This window comes from Monopterus albus, unplaced genomic scaffold (genome assembly GCF_001952655.1).
Source record: "Monopterus albus unplaced genomic scaffold, M_albus_1.0 scaffold251.1, whole genome shotgun sequence".
NCBI classification, from domain to species: domain Eukaryota; kingdom Metazoa; phylum Chordata; class Actinopteri; order Synbranchiformes; family Synbranchidae; genus Monopterus; species Monopterus albus.
In genome coordinates this window covers 331,402-351,030 of record NW_018128131.1, presented here as the reverse complement: position 1 = coordinate 351,030, position 19,629 = coordinate 331,402, and the positions used below count along the sequence as shown (strand labels likewise).

Below are 19,629 nucleotides of genomic sequence, written 5' to 3'. Positions count from 1 at the left end.
AGAGCATAAGATAATGGAGGGAGGGAGAGAAATAGAGAAAGGGACACTGGGGAGCAGGAGCAAAAGTGTGTGAGAGCGAGAGGGAGAGAGCCTGAGAAAGTGTGTACTCAGCTGTGAGATGAGCCTCTGTCTGCCCATGGGGAGAGGCGGTGTGAGGGGAGAGATGACGAGAGGAGGCGACTCTGCTGTCAGTGAGGGGGAGGAAAGTCTCACACTCTCTCTCTCTCACACTCACTCATTCACCCTCTCCCCAGGGTAATGATCAAATCTGCTCGGCTTAATGATTCTGCGTAGAGGGCCAGTGGGCTCCATCCTTTTACATTTCCATCTACATATGATGCAGTTTTTTCCCCTTTTCATTCACATTCATAGTCATAGTGTACGTACACTCCTCTAATTTTAACCATGTTTTCTCTTCTTACCTTTGTACCTGTGGGAATGCAGGCAGTGGATTGATGGGCAATTCCTCCGCCTCCTTCATGGGGACCTTTCTCGCCAGTAGTCTGGGTTCCCCCCCTTCCCACCCGTCTCACCCCTCCCGGCCGCCTTCCTCGCCCTCCTCACCCTCCTTTCGGGGTGGACCCCATTCCAGCGCCTCGCAAATCTGGTTTCCCCATTCGCATGAAGGTACCTCAAATCACACACACACACACACACACACACACACACACAGCCTCACCCCCTCATCTGACTGCACTGTCTGGCTGAGGGAGTGCAGCAGGCCTATTCATATCTTGACAGGACTGGGGACAGAGCTTTGCAGGGTGTATTGTTACCCTGATATAGTGTATTTTTGGCCCGTATTAGGTTTCCACTAAAGCACGGTTTGTAATCATCTAGCAAGAGCCAGGCTCCCACCCGTTTATTTATGCACCAAAATAGTCCAGGGCCCAGCATGTTTGGGATGGAGCACTGTGCCATGGGTTCTGGATGGGGACATGGGATCAAAAGTTCAGCCAAAGAATCTTGTGGTATTCGATTCATGTCAGCAAGAATGTCTGTCGAGTCTCTCTGAAGCAGAAAGTGCAAATGTGGGCCAGCGAAAAAGTTGCAGAGGCTGCAGAGTGTTCAGCTGGTGTCTCCATCATAGCTTAATAGGGTGGTTCCTGCCCAACATTTGGTATTACAAAACCCTGTCTACACGCACACCCACATGTGTGAACAGCCAATGTAAACACACACACTGAGTCCAACACATCACTGCACTTCTGCTTAGATACAAACAGGAAGTCCAACAAGGATAAAGTATTTGCTTGAGTATTCTGGGAATTCAGATGTGAGATAAATGTAAGACCTATCCAGCGAAATCCACTAATACAAGATGTGTTTTCCTGTGACTTCACTTCTGGACGTTTTACACGTCCAGAAGCTTTTGATAGTTACACAATGTGATGGCCATCCAATGCCATCTAGTGAGCCACAGTCTCTGGGGCTGATGGACTCTTAATTTCAGCCCTTTTGTATATATTCATTTTCTAAGAATAGCCCAGGTGTTAGTCCGTGGGGGGAGGATGCCGGTGGGGAGTGTTTACTTATGGTCACTGATCAGTGGTGCCCTAGTTGTGTGATGTGTTGTGTTGCTGGGGGTGATTGGCTGCATTGCAGCTGAGCTGCTGTCTGTTTGGTGAATGTATTAAGCTATTGGATGCATCCTAGCCACTTCCTCCCCTCCCCTCCCCCATCTTGTTCTCATGTTCTGGCCACCAGGGAAGTCAGTGGACAGCTGCTACAGTGGTGAGAATAGGTGAAACTCTAGACCTCTTCAAATAAACACAGAGAATAGATTTTTTTTTCCTAGCATTACTTCAGTCAAACATTTTCCCTCCAAACTCATTTTGTAGCCATCACTGTTTCTTTCATCTCATAGTTTCAGGGTTTCATTGTCAAAGATTTTCTTCTTGTGGAAAAGTAGAATAATATTAATAAGAGTGATGATGATAATGCCAAGCCTAATAAAAGTAATGGAGGTGATTATGACCGGGATTATTACTCAGTTGGCAATGGAGGCCATTATCTCTATTGCAGTTTAATTGCATATAACGCACTAAGAGCATGATTGAATCCAGACTGTTCATCAACCACATTCAGCTGTTCCCTCCTCAAGATAATTGCATATTGTCTTTTTCCTGTTTTGCATAAAAAGCAAGTCATCAAAATGAGCGGCACAATTACCCAGACTCTCGCCTCCTCTCTCCGGGTGTCAGCAGAACCCTACCAGCAGCAGAGCAAGCACTGACTTGTGTGTGTGTTGGTGCATTAGTGTGTCACTTGTAACCTTAAAGATATTTCCTTTTTTGCATGTGTTTTTAAAGTGGCTGCTTGCATGCAAAGCGCAAGCACAGCAGCTCAAATTTGTATTCAAAGATTACTGTATGATCTGCATGTCTCTGGCATATACCTGTCATGGTGCAGAATGTCTTTGTTATTTTTCTGACACATTTTCCAGAGATTAAAGAGCTAAAATCTACCATGTATCGAGCAACGATAACAATGTTCTAATTAGTCACTGCTATCCGTTCACTTAGTGTGGATACACTCATGAACTGTGAGTGTACGGAGCAGGCTAAATCATATGATCAAACTTTTATTTTTCATCGTTTATAGTTAATGCAGCATATTAATAAGAAGACGATCTGGCAAATTATGAAACATGCATGACTGCCAACACCTGGTAAGGAGTGTGATTAAACGTAGAATTCTGACAAACAAGGCTGGTTAGTCTGACCAGTTTTCTTTGTTTCAGTTGTTTGTAGTATTACATCATAAAACTGACTTGATTGACAGCTCTAAATGCTACCTAGTGGTGACCCCTGGGCTGCTGCACACAGACCGTCAAGCAAATTGCTATGTTATGCTCATGTAGTTTGTTTTCAATAGAACCTAGAAAAATATGTCTTTGGCAGCACATGTATACAATGTATGATTGGTTCTGAAATACAGAAGAAGCCATGACGGAATCTGACATGACAGTTGGCTGAGCAGAAATACTTTGACCCGTCTTTGAAAAACAAGCCGACAATTATGCATCATACATATCAGTTTTCTCTGGTCCACACTACAAGAAAACAGTCAAGTTTATATTTGTCCACTAAGGCAGGGACTTTCAAAGCTCAGTTTCTTGGGCTGGGTGGCCAAATCACAGGGAAGAAGATGTGTTTTTAACTTAAGATAATCCACCTTGGCGTGGACATCAGCTCGGACGGGATGTGAGTATACGTACAGAGAGGTCCGGTTAAGTCGTGCATACAGACCACGTTTCTGTTGGGAGCATGACTGATGAACCACTAGCCAAGTGACACGTTCAGAAAACCTATAAATAACATTACCACATTACAGTGGTGGTGCGGTCCTTTGTATCACGATAACTTTGGCAGGGAATCAGTGAATGTGGTATAGTGTTGACATTTACGTCAAGATTTATTGTGTTGGGAAAGAGAAAGTATACAGTACACAGTCTTACAAATGTCTTACAATTTTTGTTTAAGGTGACAGTGCCAAGAACTAAACCATTAGTGGCTTTCATGATTTCAGAGGGTTGCATGGATTAAAAGAGGGTTTTATTTTGGTTCAGAGCATCTCTTGATTGCCAAGTACAGTAACAGCCATTGTGTGTAGTGGTACACACAGTCCTATGTGTGGACATAGGACTGTCTGTTCATTTGCTGAGGGGAACCGTAGACTAGGGGGATTCAAGTGGAAAAAAAATTAAAAAAAAAAAAAAAAAAAAAAAAGGCAAAAGGCTGATGTATTGTAGTGACCATTTTAATAAATATGGTGTAAAATGTTTAAGCCATGATTTCACCCACTGAGCTTCTTAAAGATTTATTTTCATGTTTGGAGCCACTTGAATAAACCCGAATGAATCAACTCGGTGAAAAAAAAACTAAACAAAAAACTGTGGGTTTCTCACAGGCCTGAGGCCAGCTGGCTGTCATCCAAATGACTTCTGACATTATGACAAAAACAATCGCAGTCTCATATCTCCGTCCACACATGCCTGCACATACACAACTGCCTGCACACAGCTCTCTGATCCACTTCTGTTTGATACGCCTTTACAACCTCTCTTCATTTGTCCATCTTTCCTTCTGTGAGCAGTTACTAGCTTTTCTTTTTGTGGGATTTAAGCTGCACCCCCTCTCCTCTCTCCCATTTTTGTGCCTCTTTCATTCTCTCTCGCACGCTTGTGCCAGCCTGCATCCCTTCCTTTCAATTAGTCAAACCTGAGGAGATCCACCACAGTACTGCCCCTCCTCTGCCAAACATCTCTCGTCTCCTCTCCTCTTCTCCTCCCTTTCTGCGTCTTGATGGTTCTGTCACTTTTTCTCAATTAGCAGACCTGACAGGCAGCTCAGTCTGCTCCTCCTCTCCTCTTGGTCTTTTTCTGCCATACTTAATCTCCGTCCTTCTGTCTCTCTATCTCTGCGAAGTTACAGCTATTTCCCTGGAGAAAATATACGGTTGAGCCATTATGTTATTTTACCTTTTAGCAAAAGTGAAGAAACCTCCATCAGTAATGTTTCTGGGATGGTGTCTTCAGAGCAGGTACATGAGGACTGGATAGGATTAGAGAGAGGATGGTAACAACATACCCTGTCGTCTGCCTCTTATTTAGCAGGATTAATTCTCCTCTGCCTCTAGCTGCTGTTCTATATCCAGCTCCATTCTTTGTCCTCCCTGTCAGCCTGCTTTTCTCAACCCACTGTGCTGTGAGAAATACCTTCAGAACTTCTGGAAATCCCTCCCTGGGATGCAGATCTGTTTGTTCTGCCTCTCACCCCTGCTCCGTCCGTGGAAAAGAGGTCATGTGCTGTGAACTTCCCTCTGTCATTCACTCACCAATGCTGACTTGTTTCTGTGTGTGTGAGTGTGTGGAGGGAGCAATAGAGAGCGAGGCTGCTGTGCAGTCAGCAGACTGCACTAAGACCTTGTTCACATCGCCTGCAGCAGCAGCAGCTTCTCTTCTCCTGGCCAGATTAATGGCTGAATAGGCTCTGCCGTGCCCAGCAGTCCCCCTCTTGCCGTCCAGTGGAGTGCATGCTGAAACTGAGCAGGCTGGCATTATCGGGCACAGCCAGACCACACTGTGAAAAGGGATTACGCTGTCAATTGTCACGCTCACAAACAACATGATGCTGCAGAGAAAAAATAAAAAAAAAACATTTAAAAAAGCCTCTCCTAGCTTGGATAAAGACTACCAAACAGCTCTCTGCTTTTCTCCCTTCCAAAATCAGAGGAAAACGTCTTGCTCAAACAAAGAATCCCCTCCTCCCTCTGCTGAATTGGCAGAAAGTGTGTGCTTATTAATCGTGACAGCAAAAAATGAGACGGAAACAAAAGGGTAGAGAGGCAAAAGAGTAAGAGAGGTAAAAAAAAAAAATTGCTGAACGAAAACGTGAGGGTATGTAATTATCACCCCATTGCCCTCCTCAGAAAGCAGCACCTCCTGTGTTATTGCAGCACTGTTTGCCCTCTCTGTGCATTTCATTAATTAAGATGGGAGGATGCGGAGGCCGCTCTGAGATGAGGTCATTAAGCCCACCACAACACTCCTCCCTCCCCAGAGCCAGCTCACAGCACCAGCCCCATTGTTACACCAGCAGAAAGTGAGACATTTAACACTTGGAGCTGCTGTAAAATCCATAGTGTTGCACTCACTCACACACACACATACACACACTTGTTTTTTTCACTTACTGGGTCTCTACATATTGTAGACTTAAAGGAGGCTTACCCTAACCTGAACCATAAATGCTACTTCGTAACCCTTATCCTACCCTTAACCAAAGTTAATACTTGCTCTGACTTTACACCGCATCGTTTTCATAAAAACTCAACAAACTACATTGTGGGGACCAGCCTCCTGTCCCCAAACCACACACACACAAGGCCAAATGAACTGCATCTGCACTTTCCGGGATCAGGTCTTCTGCTTGCCAACACAAATACGTCTGTCTTTCATTTAGCTTGTAGAGCCATGTTTTCCACTCTTTCTTCCCTCCTTCTTCCTTCAATCTGTGCGAGTTGTGTTCGAAAGTGAGGCTGCAGGAAGAGACAGGTGGTAAAGCAGGGAAAATTAGATGTGATCCAGCTGGACTTGTGTGGATGACTCGAAGGTAACTGAGATGCTTGTATGTGCTGCTGGTGTACAGCAGACAACCCGTCTGTCCTGATCACAGGCAAATGGATTAGAAAAGAAGCAACATGTCTCTCTGTTCTCTTTCATTCCTTCCCTGAAACTGGTTCACTACTAGTGATTCATATAGGTTCTGTGTCATGCGCGCAGCATTAGATGGGGACAGCGCAGGTCTTTTTAAGTTTCATATTGATGTCAGTATCATATGACATAATATGCCCAGTAGGGAATATTTACAGTAGTTACATAGTTCTGCTGTCAGGAAAAAATGTCATATGACCTTATTGCCCAATGTTTGCAATTTACAGTAGTAAAGCATTAAAATAAAGTAGTAAGTTATATTATTTAATCTATTTTTTTGCAGGTGTGTGAAAAGGTTGTGCAGTTGAGATACATAGGGTATTAGTTTAGATGTTTTAGTCCCCGGTTATCATGGAAGTGGGTTGTCATAGTGATGCTGTTTTTTTGTCCTAATATTATGATGGGCTTTCATTTCTGTGTTTTATCCCTCCTCCAACTTCAAAGTAATTTGTGTTTTGAATGTCCCATTACAAAATTAGTTCTGTGTTTGGTTGTGTTGTAAATGTCCTCCAGATGGGCTTGATGCAATAAGCCCAGGTGTACTGGCTTACAAGCCCCGCATCCAAATGACCTTATACTTCTGATGTGGGTCAGTAAAGGTTTCACTTCATTGTATACACAAGCTTCAAATCTGTCCTTATCACTCCATTCAGATAGATGGAGGTGCAACTGCCAGTTCTGAGAGAGAGATAAAGAAAGAACCATATGTTTTAAAGATAAATTTCAAACATTACTACAATCCCCAGGCTTGTCTTGTATTGTTTGCATTCTAAACTCAGGCGGGAAAGGCAAACATGACAGGCAGACTTATTTGCGTATGAACACCACCAGCTGCATTGGACCTAAAGGATTATACTGGGTTAGTCTGGATAACTGCATCTTGGTGGTTATTGTCCTGTCTTATCAATTCTCTCCTTCCCTTTCTCCACTATCCATCTCAGCAGCTCCAGGGTATCCTCGATTCTCAGGGAGTCTGGCTCACACTTTCCTTCCCATGAGCCACTTGGATCACCATGCCAACAGTGGAGTTCTCTATGGGCAGCACCGTTTCTATGATACCCAGAAAGGTGAGGCATGAGATGATTACAATTTAATCAGACAGAAATAAGACATTTAAATCCAATTTATAGAGCATAGTATGGTGTAATTTGATGTGAGCTACTGATATAAGGATGCCTAGGGACACTATCATGAGCTCTGAATAATCTAATTTTATCACTGTCTTTTCCTTTCTTGACTAATGCATTTGTCTTGACTGGCCTGCCTTACCTCTCTTAGAAAACTTCTATATCCGAGGTCTCCCTTCCCAGCCTCCTCTCATCTCAGCTAATCATGGTCTGCCATCAATGTCCAGGGCAGGTTCAGGCCACTCTCAGGGGTCCTGCAGCAGAGACAGAGATGCAGGTCTACATAAGAGTCTTAAAGAGGGGTCTGTTGAGAGAGGAGTGGTATCTGTCAAGGACAAGGAGAGGTCCAGTAGCAAACAGGAGGCAAAGGAGAGACAGCAGCAGCAACAGCACCATGGCCACCAGCCACCCCAGTCCACACACCACCACCATTCCCACTTGCATCAGCAGCACCCGCACTATCCACAGCACCCACTGCCCCTGGAGGAGGTCAATAGTCGCGCCCTGGAGAGGCACAAGGCGTCACTCACGATGGAATATAGCAAGGAGCACCCTCAGAATATGGGCAAGCCCCTCAGCGCATGCTTGCACAATGGCAAGATGCCAAATGGCGACGGGGGAACTGGAGCAGGAACTAAAGCCTAGGCCCAGCTGTGGGGGGGAAGGCACGGTCCTTGGGGCTATGGGGGGTGGGGGGAGCAGCCAGGGGAGACATATGGGGTCCAGCGGCAGTAGTCGTTGCACAAAAGAGGGGGTAAGTGGGGAGATGAGGATCAGTGAACAACCTTCAGACTGTCTGGAAAGGGGTCAGGCACAATTCCACCACTCTCTGTCCTACTCTGTGCCTCCACCCTTACACATGGGTTCTACTGCTGGTGGGACACACCCACATCCTCATGCTCACCCCCATACACATCCACACCCAGGGAGCTTCCACTGCCTTCAGCTTCACCCCAGCCACCCGCACCACCCACATCATTCCCACCATACACACCACCACCCAGATTTCTTCTGCCCACCCCCTTCAGCTCCTCTAGCCAACCCTGCCTCACATGACAGGGGGCCTGCCAATGTTGGGCGGGAACCTAAAATCACAGGCCCCACATTTGTACCTTCTGTGGCAGAACTGGGAGAGAAATCGAGTGGGCCATTCCAGCTTGGTAACCCTGACTGCCAGGGTGGGAGCAGTGGAGGGGGAGGCGGCAATGCCAAGGACAAGGTAATAGAAAAAAATGGAGGCAGTGGGCACCATAGTAGTTGGCACAGAAAGCAGCAGCAACAACAACAGCAACAGCAGCACCCATACAGAAAGACGGAGAAGGCTCCAGACTGGATGCAGTCTCACCACCAACACCTTCAGCCCTCACAGCTTCCACCAGCTCCCCAACAGCAACAACCTCCGCACCCCCAACAGCAGCACCAGGTTGTACGATCACGTAGTGCCGAGTGTATCAACAGTGCTGTGGACATGGATGTGTTCAGACCCTCACTGCCCCAGGGGCCTAAGGCTGGACATTCTGTCCCTCATTCTGTCAACACTTCTCCTTACAGAGATTGTTCCCATTCAGGACCCCCACCTAACTCCTCCCCAATTGGAAATAAAAGCATGAGTCAGCATAGTGGGGCTGGGGCAGGCCATGGCCCTGGTACTGGTGGTAGCTGCTCCTTGCAGAGAGACGGCCAAAAGGTAGCCAGGATACGCCACCAGCAACATGGCCAACCTGGCCCAGATGCCCCTTCCCCTGCAGACTTGAACCAGGGTACTAGTCAGGAGCTGAAAAGAAAAATGGACATGTCTCCTTATGGTTACAGCAGTGGGCAGCATCACCACCAACAGCCCACGGTGCCACCCTGGGCTATGAGGCCTCCTCACCACATGTCACAACCCGAAGAAGAACAGAGGAAATCTTACATGGAGTTAGGAAGCGCTGGTGGGCAACACTCCCAGCAGCAACCTGGAATGAGCCTGCCTCCCCCCCAGCCTCCACCTGCACCTCTACTCAGTCAGCAACAGCAGCAGCCGCAGCAGCAACCTGAGTCCCAGGGTCCAACTCAGGGGGAGAGTAGTGCCATGAAAAGTTTATTAAAGTACAGCAACCAGCAACAGCCACTGCTCCTCTCCCAGAAAAGCCCATTTGGTGGCCTGGGGAGCCTCAAATCAGGTCCTGCTGGGGGGAGCTGTGCCCTGCAGGGCAACAAACAGAATCTACCTTCCAGGAAGGGCCCAGCTAATGACAACGAGCGCCCTGATTACAGTGGGCGCAGCCGAGACATGGGGGAAGCAGGTCACGGGGAAAGTGAGGTGCGACAGCCACCAGTGGGGATTGCAGTGGCGGTGGCCAGACAGAGGGAGCCACCTTGTCGTTCAGCAGATAGTCATCCCAACAGCCGGCAGGGCAGGGTACATCCCTCTGTCAAAGGTAAGCAGTCTAGATCACTGCTTCATGAGGTAACAAACAGTTTTCTTTTTTCATCTGTGAGCTGTTAAAGACACCAGAGAAAACAAGGTTAAAATAAAGCTGAAAAAAAACATCAGCTCTGCTGAGCACTGCTTGCAGTGATGAGCTAAAAGATATTTTGGAGAAGGTGTTGAGACTCTGAGTTCTGTATTATTTAGTTTTCTTGTTAGAAGTGAACTTTACAGCTACTGATACTGGAATCCCATGAAGTAAAATCTGAGAAAATGTTGTGAATACACAAGAATAATAATTAACATTATGTCAGTATTACTCCTACTAACCCTTGCTCCAAACCACTATTGCTCCCTGTCTGGCTATGACAAAATAGACCGCAGTCTTGCTTTTTATTACGTTTAGCAGCCCCAATCAAAATAAATTCGGCCGCACCATTATTTTAAATATAGCAACAGTGTGTAATCATACGTCTTTGTCTGGATCTGTATTCACTGTCCACCCATTCTCAAAACAGTGGGCTATAACGGTTTGGTTTAATCTAAATCTTATTGTAAATCTAAATCTAGTCTTTCAATAATCCAGAAGAGTGATTTCATTTTTGAGAAGAAATACAGGTATGATGAAATAAATACATAAATCAGGCAAATAAAATAAACAGGTCAGAAATAATCAAAATAAATAGGTCAGAAAAATATATAAGTGTATGGTTACTATGACCTTAGAGAAGTATATACAAGGTCTGTGTACAGGGTAACTAATAAACAGTCAGTAGTCCAAGTGAGTTGTGGTTGTGTTTTGAGAAATCGTGAGAGATTTGGGAATATGTCCTCACCAGGAGACACACTGGTGAAACCTAATAGTTAAGTTAATGTTTGTCTCACAGGACCCCCACGCCCCATGTATCCTTCAGATCCCACCACCGAGGACGAGAGGAAGCGGATGAGCGGGGAACAGATAGCTCTGACTTGCTTGGACAGAGAGAGAGATGCATACATCAGGTAAGCAAATGCAAAGCCATTTCTTAAAAACCCAATACAAATCTATATTGCTATTAACTTTCAATATACTGATCTTCATTTGTATTTCCTTATTTTTTGCGTTATCCCGATGTTAGGGATAATAAGGAAAGGGTAGAGTTTGCAAGGATCCACTCCTCCAACAGCTGTCACGGAGACCTCACCTCTCATCTCATGGTCCCAGGTGGGACCTCCCTCCAGTCTAGCCAATTAGGAGATCCTGCGGCACATTCTGCTCACCATCACTGGATGCCAAGAACTGGAAGCCCATCTCTCTGGATGACAGGACACTCATATGGTGAGAGAATATCAACAGTTTTGGAATTTAAGATACTAAAAGTGTACTTATTTCAACTCTGTGACCTCACTGGTTTCATTTAAGTATTCTTTACAGAGTGTTAGAGATCATATAGAGGGTAGTGTAGTCTTGCTTTCCCCATCCGGGAATAGGTCCAACACACAATATTTAATTGTGTATTATCGACTGACTATGTTCCGCCTACTTGCAGGTCATTTGTGCTTTTATATAATCTTGCTGCAAATGTTAAGTTTGCTTGAATGCCCTTGTGCTTTTATATAATCTTGCTGCAAAAGTTTGCTTGAATGCCTTCAAGGTTGAGTGTCATCTCAATATCTGTGCAGAATTCAGTGAGGTTTTTACAGTATGCTGAATAAAACTTTTCACTGGTTCCCAATCAGGTTTATAAGTGATTTAATGAATTAGTGATTATGATTAATAGCCATAATATACTTTGTAGCTGTTCGTTCTGTAGAATATGATGGCTACATGATATAAACGGACCTTTTTATAAAGCAGGTATAGGTCATACAGCCTTGCATCAGAACCTTCCCCCAGGATTTTCTGCAGCCATGCCAGGCCCTCTGCAGCCGGTCCTGCCTCTGCCTCAAGACCCCTCTGCCCAGCTGGTGGTCCTGCCCACGGAGCCTCCTGCACATCCTGTAACCCATCACCTGGGTATGCTAAAAGTGCACTTCTAAAGCATTTTAACCAAATGACTCTGTACTGTTCAGCCTCACACATGCACATTATGTACTATCCTTAAAATCTGCCACACACATGTAAATCCCCACAAATTAAGACATTCGCTAAATTTATCTCATACTTCATAGCTTTGCTTCCCACTAGTCATCAACACAATGTTATTTCAGTGTTCATATAATCTGGGGCCAACAAGAACCGTTGGTAAACATAGTGACCCTGTGAAGAATCTCGATGAACCTCACTTTAATGAGCTCCCTCACTGATGCACACCAACACACTCAGTTCATTTCACAACATTTCCTCCATACCACCTGCCCACCAGGAATAGTGCTTGTGTGTGACACGCATACACATACATGCACTGTGTACCACAGCAAAAGAAGATGAAGTTTGAGAGAGAGGGAAAGATCACTTTTCGAAAGTCATTGTAGACTTATTTGGTGAACAGACTGTGAAATTTAATTAGTTCACAATCATCAACGGTACGTTTCCTTCTCTGCACTACAGGTGTTTCAGCTGAGAAAGGGAGTGCATCCACAAAAGCTTTCCCACAAGAAACATTTGAGTATTCAAGTTTATGTCTCTGAACAAGGATTTTTGGTGTGTCTAGGCACTAGAGACAAGGGGTAGAAGGACGAGTCAATTTGAGGATAACTGTTGATGAGAAGTGCTTTAAATTTTTTTGTGTGTTGCATTTACCAGTTTGGTGGTTCCTATAGTCTGGAACCACTTCCCAAGTGGGACCACTGTCATAGTACATTACCCATATCAAGTTGTACTGATCCTTAAAGCCACATAATGAAAACAGTTGTGCACCCACAGACATGGGAACTAAGCTGTTTTGTGGACCGTCTTCTGTGGTTTGGCTGCGCAGGCAGGACTTTTAGACAGAAAGGCTGCCTAAAACAAACACGCATTCACAACTCTGTAGTTTCACTGTATTCATCTTACAACCATCATCTGTTTGCATTTCATCACTGTCATGACCTTTTTTTAAAGTTGTTTTTTTTTTTTAAAAGCAATTCAGCAAATTCTCAAGGCAGCTCTTAAGAAAAGCTTTCTGTTCAGAGTTGGGGAGAGTGTGGGATTACAGCTGTTTTGGGAAATGATAATTTTTTTAAGTCAAAAAGTTGTTTTTTTTGTAAAGAGATGTCTGTTGTTGCTATAAAATGTGAATACAATGAATTTTAAATGATCCATAATGGTTTCACTGTTTTGAAATGGTTGTGTGGGATGCAGATTATGAGATATGGATAAACCAATGTCGTATTCTATTGTGTTACACACTGTGTGTGTGTGTGAATCCAAAGGAAAAGGTTTATAAAGTGTGTATGTGTGTGCATGTCCTTTTGTTCCAAGGTAACCCACCCTTTGTCACATTCCTCCTCCGTTTTCTCATTAGACGTGATGGAGCAGCCAGGGCTGTGGCCTCCTGTGTATGGTGCCCGGGGCCCACCCTCCCACATGCAACATCCTGCTGTGTACTCCCGATCACAGTTTCTACGGCAACAGGAGCTGTACGCGCTTCAGCAGCATCAACAGCTCCAGCATCAGCATCAGCACCAGAGCTACCAGTCACAGCAGCCACAACCACAGTCTCAGCCTCAGCAGCAGCAGCAGCAGCTCAGAGCCGACATGCAACATCAGGCCACTCATAATGCACAGGTGAATATAAAGTCAAAATGTGCAAGAAACAAATTAAGAGTTCTTCATGTCAAGGTTGTTTGATTAACATAGTAGATTGACACAGATCTATCTATCTACACATACAATGATAAGTCTTTAAGTGACTCATTAGTCAGCCTGTTACTGTTTAATCTATTTTGAACTCCTCTAATATATTTTTTTTTCTGGGATATGCTGATTTTCTCACAGCAACTGCGTGAATCTTTAAATATCCCTGGTGCAGAGCAAGTAGCTTTTGGTGTCAAATAATCAGATTACAAGGAACTGCTTATCACATTGCTAATGCAAACATTCACTTGTTGAGATTTTTCAGGGTTTGTTTGACCCTTCAGCAAATCTGGAAATAAAAATTATTTAACTTTTATGCCACAGATGCAGAAGCGGCCAAATGAGCCCTCAGTTGAACTAGAGGAACTCATTTTGGAACCCAGAACATCTAAACCTGCCAAGCCCTATTCTTACAACCCACCTCAGAGGAACACCTCTCCCCCTGGGGACTGCACTGCTCACCTGTCCCCTTGTTGCCAGTCCCCTTCACTGCGACAACATCCTAAAAGCACTCCTTCAACACCCTGCCCTGCTCCCAGCCCTGCCGCTGCAGCCCCTCACTCACCTGCTATCAGTCCAACCCCACCTCAGATGCCAAAGGGGGGTGAAACCCAAGACAACAGGGTAGAGGGACAGCCCCCACAGGATTACCCAGAGTCTCTGGAGCCTGGTAAGCAAAAGCATTTATATGCAGACACAAAAAAATATGCGGCCCTGAAATTATATACAATTGTCTCAATTAAGTTAACTGCCCTTGATGCACTGCTTGGGTTAAGAATGACAGACACTGATAACATCAGATGAAAGCCTGTCAGAGAACATGCCGTTTGTAACAGTTTGAGATGGTTACAGATGTGCAGCTAAATAAGTCCAACATAGCAACAGAAAAAGGACAGTAGATTCTAGGATACAGCAGCACTGTTGGTAATTGGGTATAATTAATAGCTACTTTTGTTAATGGTCCTTTCTTGTGGTAATATGTGTGAGTGATTCCGCTGGCAAGGCCCTGACTGACTGAACAGCTCAGAGCTGCAGAAAATGGCTGCCAGCTGTGTTGGGGTTTTCCAGTACCGTTACCTCAGTAATGACTGAGAAACACCTCAATAGTGGCCCTCATCTGTCCTCCATCCTCACAGACACCACGCACTCTTCATCATCATTAATGCCTGGCTAATGGCCACTGCATGCTAGAGAATTGTGTCAGATGCTCTGATAAACCAAAAGCCTGACCCACTTCAAATAACACACACACACACAAGGTTGCATATGGTGCTCTATCCTTCCTACCGCTGGGAGATTATGGCAGTTCATTTCCTTTTCCTGTTTTTCACCCCCTGTGACCTCAAAGGCATCAAAATGGATCTGATGTATAAGGATTTTAGATTTGCACAACACCTCTAAATGTATGGCCCTCTTCAAAAGCAACTGTGCTTTCTTCTGTAGATCAGATTAAATGTCACAAATGACAGCATTGTGAAGGAGGTTTCATCGATGTTGTTTATTCAAGACTGACAATTGATGATTCTATCTATATTTCTTTCTCTCTGAAGACTTGCCTCCTGGATACACCTATCCTGCCATTGCCATGGGCTACAGGAGCGGGCCCTCCCCCCAGGATGTTCGACTGGCTGAGCCAGCCGACCTGGAAGCAGTCCAAGTAGAGCCTGTTGAGCATGCTCCCCAGTCTCTCTCCAACCTCAGAGAGACGCTAGACTGTCAAGCTGTGGTCAGGCCCCTCCCAGAGCCACTCTCACCTGAAGGAGTGGAGCAGGAAGAGGAGGACAGGCTGGCTGATAGAATTCTGGAACAGCGGGAGGAGGTAGAGGTAGCAGAGGTGACAGCAGCCACCTATGTCCCTGGAGAGGAGGAGGTGGAGGAGGAAGGACCTGCTGAGGAAGAGGTGCTGGTTTGCCCCCCTTCTGATAGCCCAGTGTGTGAGGCTGCCTCCTATCTAGTCCCCCTTTCTACAAAGGAGCCTGAAAGGTCAGAAGCTGTCATCACCTTGGACGATGAAGAGGATGATGAGGCGGCGGGTGAGGAGAGCCAGGTGGAGCATGCTCAAAATGTCAGCATGCCTGGCGAGCAAGAGCCAGAGCTGCCCACCATCATTGAGCTTGACCTTGCTTCCCCTGCAGCCCCTGATTCACAGTCCCCAGAACTCGAGGGAGCAAAGGATAGCAAGCAGCAGCAGCAGCAGCACAAGAACAAGAGGACCCCTGATGATGCCTCAGTGGATTTTGTATGTCTTTCCCCTGCTTCAGCTTGTGCCCCTAGCCCAAGCCAGGCAAATGTTACCGTGCCCCCCAGACCTCTTGTGCCCTGCTACTGGAGTCTGGAACTGCTGATTGCTGCTGCCTTCTGCACAGACGTACCTCCATTTCCCTTGTTCCCTTTTAGCACCCGATCAATTGGCCCATCACAACGCAACCCCCACCAGGGTATGGAGCTTTTGAGTGAGCTGGCAGATCTGGAGCTGCAACAGCAAAAGCACACCTGTGGAAAAAGCCAGGGTGAGGGGACAGTGGGTCTTCCATTTCTCATACACATTAACATGCACAATATCTTCTCTAATATGAGAAGAATGCACCTCTCCCTCATAGTTTATCCTCCTTTTCCTCTGTGTCTACTGAAATAAACTCCCACTCCCACCCCAGGCCTAGCCTCTGTTGCTCTGCTTTCCCTCACAGATACACCTCTTCCTACTGGCCTCAAGAGGCTCTGGTGGATTGTAACACATCCCCAGAGAAGCAGTCTGCATGCCTGCTTGCCGTTCCTCTTCTTTGATGTGTTAAAGGAACTTTTATTTCCTGAAAGGCTGTTCTAATGATGTAGAGACCAGGAGAGGGAGAAGAATTAGGAGGACAGAGCTTAAACTACTCGGGGTGTACACCTCCTTTTCTCAGTCCCTCTCTCTTCCTTCCATCTTTCCTTAGGGAGCTGTATCTGTCTCTCCACCCTGCCAGTTTGATGCACGTGTGCACAAATGCACACACACACACACACAGTTGCAAATACATATACTAACTTAAAAAGAAAAAAAAGACACCAATAGGCGTCCTTTTCTTCCAAACACAATGTGTTACTGAAAGTTAGTGTGTAATCACAAAAGCAGCCGATGTTTTCAGCACCCTGGAGCATTGCCTTGCTAATTAGACCCCATTGTTTTAAAGTGCCTTTAAAAGCTTCCTTGTTTTTCATAGAGCAATGTGTTGTTTTTTTTATGCAAAAGGATGTTTTGTGTTTACCACAGCATCCTAATGCATTTAACTGCTCCCAAAAGAGGCTTCTATAAAAAGGGTATCATCAACTGAATCCAGAGTTAGTGATGTCTCCCTGAGGTGATGCTGTTGACAGCTCAGGGAAGTGGCACATGTCGTTTTTGAGTCACAACCATAGTCTTTACCAAAACGAGTACTAAAACAAGTGAATAGGATCAGTGTTTTTTTTATTTATTCATGGAAAGATAGAAGACGATGTAACCTTGTAAATAAAATATATTTTTCCATCTCCGTAAAAAGTCCAAAACATTAATGCAGATACAGTAGTCTGATCAGTGCTGCAGGCAGGAAGTGCTATGTAGAAAAAGCTTGGCCCACATGGCTACTGACATAGCAGCAGCATCTGCTGAGCCCATATTGGTATGACCTCCAAAACAACAAGGTGCTGCGTCCTCATACTGTGCCAAATTTCCTTCAAATTCTTTCCTCCTCACATCCACGTCCCTGTTCACTTCGACATTAGGTTCTTTTGACAAATTTTGTGAAAGGAGTTTTTTGCTCACTTGTAGCATTTTTAAATCAAGCATGCATGGAAAAAAACTGTGAATCAAATCTGTTATTGTTTATTTTTTGTACCTAACAGAAGAGGAGTTGCTAATGTTTGACCTCCAGAGCCTCGCTACCCTAGCCACAGCACGTGCACTAGAGTTGGGCTCCCAGGAAGGCAGCAGCGTGGGTTCAGGACGACACTTCCCAGCTCGCAAGATCCTCAATTTACGCAGAAAATGTAGCTGGACGCCTCGCAATGAACCAGTAAGACTAAATATACAATGTGCCAGTGCTGATACTCCAAAACTAAAGGATCCTATTGGATTTTATTGTCTTTCATAAATAAAAGAATATGTAACTGTAGGAAGAAAGTGTGACTAAGTGCCATGGATTTTTTAAGAATGTGTTTTCCTTTCACTTTTAAGGTTGTTTTTAATGTTAAAAATAACCACTAATGCTGCATACTGCAGGTGTGCCCGGCCAAGGGTAGTATGGAAACAATGGAAGGTCCTGAGCTTGCAATGCGTGTGAAGTTGGCTGAGCTACAACGTCGCTACAAAGAGAAGCAAAAGGAGCTGGCAAAACTTCAGAGGAAACATGATCATCAGTGAGTACAGCTTTATCCTTCTTTATGTCACATTCATCACCACTTGTTGCAATAAAAGATTCCAGAATGAATGAAAACTTCAGCTTGTTTGCTTGTTTCAGAGTGCATTCCTTTGTTTTCTTTGCTGCTACAACGTATGTGTAGTACTTTAGTTCCTCTCTGTGTACTTGTGTGTTTACATTTGTGTGTGTAAGCAGGAAGGAGGAAACACCTCGCAGCCCTGCGCGACGAGGACCAGGGCGGCCAAGGAAGCGGAAACCAACCCTCACTACGGGTCCAGTGTCCTCATCTGAGGGGCAGAGAAAAGTGAAGTGAGTATCACTCAGCCCATCTCCGCTAACTGGCTACAGTCCAGTCTTGCCTGATAAGCCCCTCTGTATCACCGACATACAGGGACTGCCTCTCATTGGCATAAACAGGAAATGGGAGAACACAGCTGAACCATTCAAGGATGTTCACTTGAACCCTTTCTAATTAATTCAACACTGATATAACTGGTGTCAGTTGTGTGTGTCTGCAAGAACAGAATATTTTATGTATGCTTGAAATATGGACTATACAAACCTACAAAACCACTCATGGCTCTCATTAGGTTTTAACCCAGCTAGACATGGGGGGGTGGGGGGGTGACAGTAGTGAGGTGGGTAGTGCAGTCGCCTCCCAACCAGCAGGTTGAGGCTTCGAATCTTGGTGCCTGCAGTCCACATGTTGAAGTGTCCTTGGGCAAGACAGTGAACCCCCCAAGTTGCAGTGATGGCGGCGCGGGGCCCTCGGCTCCAAACAAAATTTTGTTGTACGTGTCACAGTGTTACAATAAAATAAAGCTTCTTCTTCTCAGTGGCATTGTTGTGCATGTTGAGTTGTGCTACGTGGAGTTGGCTGCTGGCTGGAGGGGGATGACAGGCAGAGGATGTAATTAGAGTACCCTGTAATCTGTCCCAGCAGCAGAAATGTGACACACCACTGCCATTACAGGCCCACAGGGTCACCAGGAGTCCAGAGACATGATGGTCAGGCAGTCGAGGCACTTAGAGATAAGCTTTCATACGGCGTGTGTGTAGGAGGAGGGGAAAACAATTTATGTAGAATAAATAGGTGTACAGAAATAAAGACACTGACAGATATTTCAAGAACCAAGGGTCCTATTCAATCTGAAATCATTGCTGTTTGGTGGTGGTGGGGAAATTGATAAACCAAAAGGATCTATGGGATAAAAGTTTGCTGTCAGGCTTCAGTTAGCCTTGTCATGAGGGTTTGGAAAGGCTGCCATTCTTGCTCCCCATCTTCTCTCCTTCCTTCTTTTCTCACTGTGGTTTCTGGGCAGTGGTCCACAATGCTCCCAGCTGCTCCTCTGCAGTGTCACCTCCACTCTTCCTTTACCCATGTACACTTGCCCCCACACCAGGCCAGTACTGATTGAAGTGGGGATGCTGATGCTGGGTGACAGTGACACCCAAATGAAAGGGTAATGGGCCAGGGCCCTCCAGGGACGTGCAGTGGAGAGACAGTGGTTGACATGGAGATGGTAGGGTATTGTACAGGTCACAGTACAGTAAAGTGCAGTCTGTCTCTCTATTATGTTTTGATTCTTTTTCAAGGCAGTCAGGGTGTAGTCCCTTTTCTTTCAGCACATGTACAAGCCAGCAGAGAATTACATGACAGTCCTGAACATGGACCGGGCAACAGACTGAGGACTGATTAGCCCCATGTTGTGTTACGAAAAGCACGCCGCGCTCCTGCCACT

General features: G+C 45.4%; 1 protein-coding gene and 1 long non-coding RNA gene across 8 annotated transcripts in view; one reads left to right on the top strand and one right to left on the bottom strand.

Moving 5' to 3' along the window:
• The first annotated feature begins 539 nt into the window (after positions 1-539).
• bahcc1a (BAH domain and coiled-coil containing 1a) overlaps positions 540-19,629 on the top strand; it is a 31,365-nt gene continuing 12,275 nt past the window's right edge. For 3 of the 7 annotated variants that reach the window (XM_020620945.1, XM_020620944.1, XM_020620940.1), the window contains exons 1-12: positions 541-627; positions 7,159-7,284; positions 7,496-9,764; positions 10,642-10,756; positions 10,873-11,072; positions 11,589-11,750; positions 13,180-13,442; positions 13,836-14,181; positions 15,062-16,021; positions 17,373-17,542; positions 17,749-17,885; positions 18,080-18,196. In XM_020620945.1, coding sequence (XP_020476601.1) covers positions 7,231-7,284; positions 7,496-9,764; positions 10,642-10,756; positions 10,873-11,072; positions 11,589-11,750; positions 13,180-13,442; positions 13,836-14,181; positions 15,062-16,021; positions 17,373-17,542; positions 17,749-17,885; positions 18,080-18,196 — 4,793 coding nt within the window. In that variant the 5' untranslated portion in view covers positions 541-627; positions 7,159-7,230. Of the gene's footprint in view, positions 628-7,158; positions 7,285-7,495; positions 9,765-10,641; positions 10,757-10,872; positions 11,073-11,588; positions 11,751-13,179; positions 13,443-13,835; positions 14,182-15,061; positions 16,022-17,372; positions 17,543-17,748; positions 17,886-18,079; positions 18,197-19,629 lie in introns of all 7 variants that reach the window. The other 4 variants (XM_020620941.1, XM_020620946.1, XM_020620943.1 and 1 more) reach the window with 4 other exon arrangements.
• LOC109972227 (uncharacterized) overlaps positions 6,395-19,629 on the bottom strand; it is a 56,041-nt gene continuing 42,806 nt past the window's right edge. The window contains exons 3-4 of the long non-coding RNA XR_002276661.1: positions 7,487-7,598; positions 6,395-7,267 (exon numbers count right to left, since the gene is read on the bottom strand). This is a non-coding gene — a long non-coding RNA (uncharacterized LOC109972227). The remainder of the gene's footprint in view (positions 7,268-7,486; positions 7,599-19,629) is intronic.